The 9,262-nt window shown below is 39.0% G+C and overlaps 1 protein-coding gene across 2 annotated transcripts in view; it reads left to right on the forward strand.

Moving 5' to 3' along the window:
* The window catches only part of LOC127420540 (podocan-like), a 31,117-nt gene extending 24,448 nt beyond the window's left edge, over window positions 1-6,669 (forward strand). For both annotated transcript variants that reach the window (XM_051662904.1, XM_051662905.1), the window contains exon 10: window positions 724-6,669. In XM_051662904.1, the coding sequence (XP_051518864.1) occupies window positions 724-883 (160 nt within the window). In that variant the 3' untranslated portion in view covers window positions 884-6,669. The remainder of the gene's footprint in view (window positions 1-723) is intronic.
* Window positions 6,670-9,262: the final 2,593 nt, after the last annotated feature.

Genomic DNA, 9,262 nt, shown 5'->3' on the forward strand with positions numbered 1-9,262 from the left:
ATATTTCCTCTGAAATGAAAAAATGATTTCAATCAAAATTGTTTATATTTTGGCTTTAAATTTAGAAAAAATAAATAAATAAAACGCAACCTACACAGACCACTGTGACATGTTCTGTCCCTGTTGCCCCTCTTTTTTTTTTTTTTTTACATTTGTCCATAATTTCAGGCCCCTTCTCTACTGTCTATCAATAAAAAGAAAATCAAAACAGAAAATTATTTCAATGTTAAATGGAATCATGTGCATCAATATAAAGCACTGCATTCGGTCTCAAGTGGGTGGGGTGGACGTCATTCCAATCTCGATGGTAGTTTCTTAATGGACATGCTTTAACCATTAGAAATCAATGTCAATGCAACTTTTTAGCAATTTAGCCAATCTATTTACAACAGTTTGGTCTGGAAAACTTGTGGTCCTCTCTAAATTGCTGTCTTGATCTGAGAACACAGAGAGAAACACAATTGGTCCGCATATGACAGCTCAGCTTTTCTGACAATTTACTTGCCACTTCTAAGAACTGTGGAAGGCATTTTAATATAGACTGGAACAAGATGGCATGCTCAAAACTAACTGAGAATTTGTTCCAAAATATGAGTTGCTGGATTCCCTTGTGATATCCTTGAATTAAGTTTAAAATTGTCTCATGATGTTTTATATGAATCTTTTTGATGTTAAAGAAATAGTTCGCCCAAAAAGGCATTTTTCTTTCTCTCCCTTCATTAGATTTAACCGTCTCTCAGTTCACTCTGAAGAGTCTTTCTCTCACCTGTCCAAGCTTCAAGTGTTGGACATCGGCCATGGCAATATCTCTCCGAACCGAGGCCAGGGAGAGGAGGTAGAGGACGAGGACTTACCATATGATCAAGAGGAGACAGATTCATGAATCACACAGGAGAAGAGTAGATGGAAAAAAGTAAAAAGAAAGTCATGCAATGAACTTTCCCTTGATCAAAAATGAATTAAAATGAAAATGACAACTGGCATAAAATGTATAAAAGCATTATATAAGGTTGCTTCATGAATATGGACTAGATAAATTCAGATTATTTCAAAAACTTTGACCCATTGCAAATTCATTTTTACATTTTAAGCCTGTGCATTTTCCTCTGGTCTGTTCATGCATGTAAAGCCCAAAGTATACTTCGGTTTTAATATGAATGCTTAGCATCTATGTACAGTCGAACTCTAGCCTTTCAAAGAATACTTCATTTGACTCTGTGTGCATACACAGGCGTTTGCTGCCATGACTGCTATGAGATACCAGACTATTTCTCTTCAGGAGTTTAGACCCATAAAGATGTCTCTATATTCCTTCAGATTCAAGTTATACAAATTTAGGTATCTCCTAATCTCCTCACATGTGCTATTGACATACACATCCACTGTTGTTGTTTCCACCTTCATCTTTTGATGTTTAGTGGCATTACATGTTCTTCTAGTGCTTCTCTGTGAAAGCAATGGCTCAATAATGAGTGATGCCACCTTGTAGACCCACTAATTGTTGCAAACAATTCCAGGCTGCTTTCACAAAGAAGCGCTATAAGATGTAAGATGCTAAACTTCATGAGAAGAATGTATAAACAACAACTGTGCATGTGCAGTAGTCGTCAAATAAGTATACTTTGAAAGGCTAGCATTCGACTGTACGCAGACGCAAAGCATTCAAGTAAAAACCGAAGTATACTTTGAGCTTTAGAAAAATCAGGCTCCATGCGTTCAGTGCTTGATTACTCTGCTGATGACGAGATTTGCGTCAACTGTCATGTATGCAGACACCTAGCATTCACGTCTGACCGAAGTATACTTTGGGCTTAACTTCTCCATATACCTCTATAAACACAACCTTTGAAGTCAACATGAAATCAAAATGATTAATACAGTGTTTACTTTATTAATACACATGTTATATACACGTCCTGGTCTTATTGTGCTCTGTTCAACGGTGCATGTTATTCTAAAGAGGAAAAATATCTTTTGAATCTTTCATTAAAATTTCATATCTTGCTCCTCGTCTGAAACAACTTTCTATTTCGGCTGTTGTCAAGCATTCCTCTTACTTTTCAACCCCTCCGCTCAAACCACCTGACTCCATTCAGTAACATCCTGTTTACGATCCAGTCAATGCCCGATGGATAAAAGTAAGTCCTATCTTAAATTTTTTTTCTCATCAAATATCCTGTTTCAATCTGTAATAAGTCATCTTATGGAAGTAAAATGGGTTTTGAATGTTGTTTTAAAGCCAAAACCTGAAAATATGAATTGCGCCATGTTATGTCTGTCTTGCTATCTTTTTTTAATGTATTTTTATTAGGGCTTTATATTATAATGGGAAGTGTTACAATCTCGATTCCGGGATGGCAACAAAAAAGGAGAAGATGAGCACAATTGTCAAAAATAGTAACATTTTATTTTAGACAATCACATGAATTGACAAAGAACAATGGATAATGAAACACATTGCTCAAGCAAAAAAGGCCAGGTACAGACACAAGTTATGTATGTTGAACGGAGCCCAGAAAGGAATGAGACTCCCCTGATAGCACACGTACATCACCCAGATGACTATCTGATGTGTTTACATTTAGAAGATGTATTTTTTAGGTTGTTTGCTCACCTGCAATTCGTCTATAAGACGTTTAGTCTTGGATGTCAGTGAGACGTTCAGCAGATGTCTTTGAGACGTTCATGATTGTAGATCTGTTTAGCAGATGTTAATTCGATTGTGATGCTTTCCAGATGAAAAGATCTAAAACAAACATCTCTGAGACTTACGTGTGCTATCTGGGACAGCGACCATGGGAGAGGAAGCTGGGTTAAGTAGGCTGGGAAACCTGCGTACTGGTGTTCCCAATTAATTTTTAGCCCAGCAATCACCTGCAAACATGACACAGCAAGAAAAAGCAAACAAGCAGGTAGCGGCAAAAAAAACAAAAAAAACTCATCATATATTAATATCTGGTGCAAGATACCAGAAGACTGTCCTTATATTGGTTGTCTTTTATTTTATTTTTATTTATTTATTTTACTTTGTGTTGCAGTGTGCTCACACGGCCACAGATATCTGTGTTTGTTTACATGTATGAAGCAGTTTTTATGTTATGAAAACATAATTTCACATTTTCCAGTCTTTTAGTATTTTTTTTTTCAAAAGCCCTAAATGGAGACCAAAATTTCTAACACTAATTCATTCTACTGACCTGTTTCAGTGACGTCACATTTTCCCCGCAGCCGCCATTTTTGTGACCATCAGCGAGAGGAAACAATGGCGATGAATGGTAAAACACCTGTAAAGCAATGTCAAGAAAAACCTAAAAAAATGCTTTTGATACATGCCAAGTCCCAAGTGCTGATCTTGTGTCTGAGATCAGAACAAATATTGCCAAATTTGACTTTCACGGACATTTAAATATATTTTATCCACAATTTACCTTCGTACGGCGGCGAGTCTGATGTGTGACTGGCGAGTACATCACCGTAAACATCTCTCATTCAGAAGTTACAAAGGTTTGTGTTGTTTTCTGCTCTGATTTGGTAACAATATTACAAAATGTCTGAGATTATCATGTCTGCTTTTAAATAATGAAGAACATAACATCATTCTATGTGCATTTTCAGTTTAATTGTATCCGAATTGATGATGTTATAAATATAATGGACACGTGTACAGATAACTGACATGTCTAAATAAATGCTCTCCCCCTTCATCGCTGCTTGTCTTTTGGGAAGTTAAGCCATGTCATTTAAAAGATAAAACTTTATCGAAAGAAAAATTACATTTTGGCTCTGGTAATTAAAAAGCAGCCTTTTTGATATTTATAAATGGAAACAAAAATTTCGCTGACTTTTGCCGCATCCCACAGCACAGCACATTGAAGGTAAATGGAATTTTGGACACAAACATGGCGGCACGGTCATACAGTGACGTCACATGAAACAGGTCAATAGCTTTTAAGCTACATCCAACTAACTTGGCACAGACCTTCAGACTGTTATGACTTAGTGTGCTATATCTTTCCTAAGTGACCAAATGGAATGCCCGTAAATTCAAAAATTAAAATGTAAACAAACCCTTACAAAAATCGAGACTTCATGGCAAATTTGTCATAAATTCGCCACTGATAATTTTCACATGCAAATTAGCTTTTCAAATTAGTCCATTGTTACCAAAGGTTTGCTGCTGGTTCACCGCTAGCGGTGAAGAGCTGCAAACTTGGCGAATCACAAGCTCATTTGCATGTGAAAAAAATTTGCAGCAAATTCGTGGCAAGTTTAGATTTTTTTTGTAAGGGAACCCATAAAAGGCCTTTAATCTAAATGTTTAGTTGACTATTTATGTGACAGTCTTTCTGACTAGCTAGATTACTGCTTGTCTTGCTTTGTCAAGCCAATATCAATGTTTGTCTTGACAAACTTTATCTATCTAATTAATCATTGTGGCCCATGCCTGAAATGTAATGCCTTAAAATGCTGCCAGCTCACTAGGTTTTGGGAACAGAGCCAATCAAAATCTATCACTTTTCTAATTTAACGGAAGTTTTAAAATCTTATTCATGTCTTTGTTCAGAGATGTGGGCTGTGCTTTGCTTAAGAGTTCTTCTACCTTACGAAAGTCAAGAGTTCATGGCAAATTTGCCGCAAAATTGCCCCAAATTCGCCACTAAACATTTTCACATGCAAATGAGCTCTGTGGAAAACTTGCTGCAAATTTTCCATTGTTGCCAAAGGTTTGCTGGAGGTTCGGCACTACTGGCGAATAGCTGCAAACTTCTGGCAAACATTTGCTGCAAATCAAAAACTAATTTGCATGTGAAAATAACAAATTTGCTGCTAGATTTTTTTGTAAGTTCTTATGAAGCATACAGGCTGTTTATATTGGCAACCAGTCCTCTGAAATATTTTAATTACATTCATTCCCTGTCTAAACTAATGAACAAGCTCCAAGGGTAAATGCAGATGACATGCAACGCAAACATGCAGACAAACACATCCCACAAACAAATTAAAAACAACGGCCACAGTTATAATTTGTACATCAACTTTTTTTCTTTGTACCCAGATTGTGAGCAAGCAAGCTTTATGGAATGTTTTGAAAGTAAATATCGTGCTGATTGTGCTAACAGCATAAATGTTACTTTTCGCAGTCTTGATTGTGATCAGATCATTTCAGAAGTAACTGCTGCGAGAAATAATATTAATGGGCAGAAAAAACAGCAAAGACATGAAGCCAACAACAGTATTGAACTGATGTCACAAGCTCAGCTGCCACAGCGTTGAGTCTACATCATACAGAACAAAAGGCAGGAAGAACGGAATCCCAGCGTGTCGGAGTGATACTGTATATCTGCTTTCTTTCTTTGACACGGTTCTGCTGTTTTCTTTGAAGACCAGATCTTATTTTGAGGGGATATAATCTGCAGGGCTGCTTTGGGCAGAATTTTAATCCATTTGCCATTTCTTTACCTTATGCTTCAGTCAATAACATACTGTTGCTATTTCCACTTTTAATTACTATTATGCAGTATGTCCAAGGAAAAACTGGCTCTATGAATAATGCTAATCATTCCACACAAGCATTACAATTATTTGTTTTTATGACAGAATTGTTGAATTCTTCATTCTGGTTGGTTGAAAAATGTTCAAAGTTGTACAAACAAATAAATTATTGTGTATAAAATGCTTTACTAATACAGTTTTACACATTTTAGAGTATAAACAAAATGTTGGCTCATGAATTTTCTCATCAATTATCTACAGCACACATACAGAGGACGGGGAAATGTATTAGTTAACAGATGTTCATACGTAATACCTGTGAGAATATAGCTTATATTTGCAGATAGTAGGTTTATTTATTTTTAGGTTAACAGGCAGATTTGCTTTCTTTCAACTGTTGACAGTGGAAGAGGGCCAAAAAGGAGGGCAAATAACTAAGGATACAACTGTGTTACTAATCAATGTATCCAAATCTCAGAATTTAATTTGTACATTCAATTAGCATAAAAACGTCTCCGGTTACACATGTAACCTCGGTTGCCTGAGATGAAGGGAATGAGACATTGCTTTAAGCACTATGGGGAGACCTCCTTAGATGATCTATATGAAACCCTTATCCAATCACGGCAATCCTCTGATTGGCAATGTTGTTTCATTTGAGTGTTTTGAGTTTATTGTTTGTATGTGGGACATTTGCCATTTGTATGTGTGAACTTCCAAATGTGAAACACTGCGTGAACTGTTCGCATGCTGAAATCAGAGCGTTGCCTAAAACTGCTATTTTCTTTATATTTTGCAGGTGAGATGGTGAACATTTTTAAAACATTGCACTAATGTTCTGAATATAAATCGTTGTGGTGTTAAATGTATGTATATGTTTCTAAATTTATCATCAATCAATAGTGTGGGTTAATCAGTCTCAGCGTTTTGAGTGGAATGCCCCATAGCTGAGTTTTCACACAACTAATGGGTATAAAATAGCATTAATTTGAGAGAATAGAGTTTATGTGAGATGCTCTGTATTCTAACATATTCTGATGCATTGAATATTGTAATTGAACTATTATTTGAGTGTTTTGAGTTTATTGTTTGTTGTATGTGTGAACTCCCAAAAGTTTGTATGCTCAAATCAGAGCGTTGCCTAAAACTGCTATTTTCTTTATATTTTGCAGAAAATAAAACAATTAAATATGTAGCCCCCTGTGTGAGTAAATGTCTACATGCTGGGAAGCGCTACATAAGCACTACGGAGAACAGTATCCCATCACGCTGCACTACGTGATGTCACACCTTCAGAGGAATGACACTAAATAGATATATGCATAAGGAGTCACAGGCCACAGGTCGATGTGTATATGCAATGAATAGTTCCATGTGTCGGACGCCAGCTTGAAATGAATTTAGTCTGGTTTTATGAACCCTTTAACAACCATGGTTGGAAAAGTAGGTTTTATTTCTTTATGGTAGTGCTTATGACTTTTAAAGGGCAGATCAACAATAACAGCATACAGGATATATAGGTGGCTGTGTTGATTATAGTCTGTAGCCCACCCTTAATGAGGGCTTGGGCTCACCTGTTGAATGTAAGAAGCGTTCTATATGGAGAGGTCTGGTGAGGAGATGGACGCCATGTCCAGGTTATAAAACCTAACAAACGTGTTTTGTGAGGACCATCCTGCTGCCAAACATGTCCTGTAAGGACACACCATTTGCCCATGCCCATGAAGAGGCCATGCCTCTGGTTGAATGCGCTTTGACACACCAATAGGGCAATTCACGCCCTGTGATTTGTATGCGAGGGCGATCGCATCAACGATCCAGTTAGAGAGCCTTTGTTTGGAGAGGGACATTCCTTTTGTACATCCTCCATAACAAACAAAGAGCTGATCCGACGGCCTAAACTGACGGGTGTGCTCTACTTAATATGTATGCAATGCCCTCACTGGGCATAACATATGCATAGACTACTCTTCTTCTGAATTAAATGGTGGGGGAAAGAAGGATTGCAAATGAACCACCTAAGCCCTGAAGGGCATTGATAAAAGCTTAGGCACGTAGTCTTTTTCTAGGTTTAATGGTGGCTTTTGACAGATCTGGACCAAACTACAGGCATAAGCTGTCAATCGACAGAGCCTGCATGTCACCAACCCATTTAAATGAGGCCAAAGCCAATAGGAGTGCGGTCTTTAGGGAAAGCACTCCCAGCTCAACAGATTCCAATGGCTTAAATGGGGAGTGAGTGCCTTTAGCACCAGATATAAGTCCCAAGTCAGCACCATAGCAGGGCAAGAGGGGTTCAAATGCCTCGCTCCCCTAAGGAACATTATGACTAGATCATGTTTGCCTATCAGGGAGCCAGCATCTGGGGCATGGTATGCTGAGATAGTTGCTACATAAACCTTGAGTGTTGACGAGGTAATACCAGCGTCCATCCGCTCTTGAAGGAATGTCAAAATCTCAGCTATGGGGCAATTCACTGGGTCTTTACCATGTGAAGAGCACCAATTTGCAAACACTCACCATTTAAGTGCATAGAGGTATCCCGTGGACGGTGCTCTAACCTGTGAAATGGTGTTCATCACCGACAGCCAGTTCTTGCTCGTTCGATGTGCTCTGATCAGGGTCCACACGTGTAGGTTCCACAGCTCCGTCTGGGGTTGCAAATCGTGCCTTGCGCTTGAGAGGGGAGGTCTCTCCTCAGCAGAATTTCCCATGGAGGGCCATTTAGTATTTCTATCATCTCCGGAAACCAGGACTGATTGGGCCATTTCGGCGCAATTAACAGAACTGTTTTCTTGTCCACTTGGACTTTGCTGATGACAGAATGAAGGAGGCACACTGGGGGAAACACATACTTGTGTTTTGCCAGCCATTTATGGACCAACGCATCCACGCCTAGTGGGGTTTGGGACATGGATTACCAAAGGGGAAAGTGGACGTTCTCTGCAAAGGCAAATAGGTCGACTTCTGCTTTGCCAAATACTTCCCAAATCTTTATAACTGTCTGAGGATGAAGTCTCCATTCCCCTGGTAATGCTCCTTGGCGTGACAACAGATCCGCTCCATAATTCAGATGGCCCGGGACATGTGTCATACACAGGGAGAGGTAATGACGCCCACTCCATAGGAGGAGGCGTTGTGTCATGCTCATTAATTGTGGCGCTTGGAGTCCACCTTGGCAATTTATGTACGCCACTACTGTTGTGTTGTTCGAACGAATCAGAATGTGGTGATTCACAATGTCGGAATGAAAAGCCCTCAAAGCTAGAAAGACAGCAAATAGTTCTAGGGGGTTGATGTGCCATGCCTGTTTCGCACCTGTCCATCACATCCAGTGCCCCAACCTGTGTTGGATGCGTCTTTCGTCACCACTTTCCTTCTGAAAATTTGACCCAGCATAACACCATGTTGATAGAAGGCTGGTGCTCTCCATGGTGATAGAGCAGCCAGGCAGCTGTGAATTCCCACAATTTTATGGATGGAGAAAAGTGTGCTTTTTGCCCAGTTGACATTCAGGCCCAGCTTTTCAGATGGCAAAGCAGCAAGTCTCTGTGTTCGCTCAATAGAGCCTCTGATTGGGCTAGTAATAGCCAGTCATCGAGGTAATTTAAGACATGCACACCGTTCATATTCAATGGGGTGTGCGCCGCATCGATACATTTCGTGACCGTATGAGGAGCCAGAGACAGACCGAAAGGAAGGACTTTGAATTTATATGCAGTTCACTCAAACGTGAATCTAAAAAACCGCCTGTGACGCGGTGCAATTG

This window comes from Myxocyprinus asiaticus, chromosome 29, assembly GCF_019703515.2.
Source record: "Myxocyprinus asiaticus isolate MX2 ecotype Aquarium Trade chromosome 29, UBuf_Myxa_2, whole genome shotgun sequence".
NCBI lineage: Eukaryota > Metazoa > Chordata > Actinopteri > Cypriniformes > Catostomidae > Myxocyprinus > Myxocyprinus asiaticus.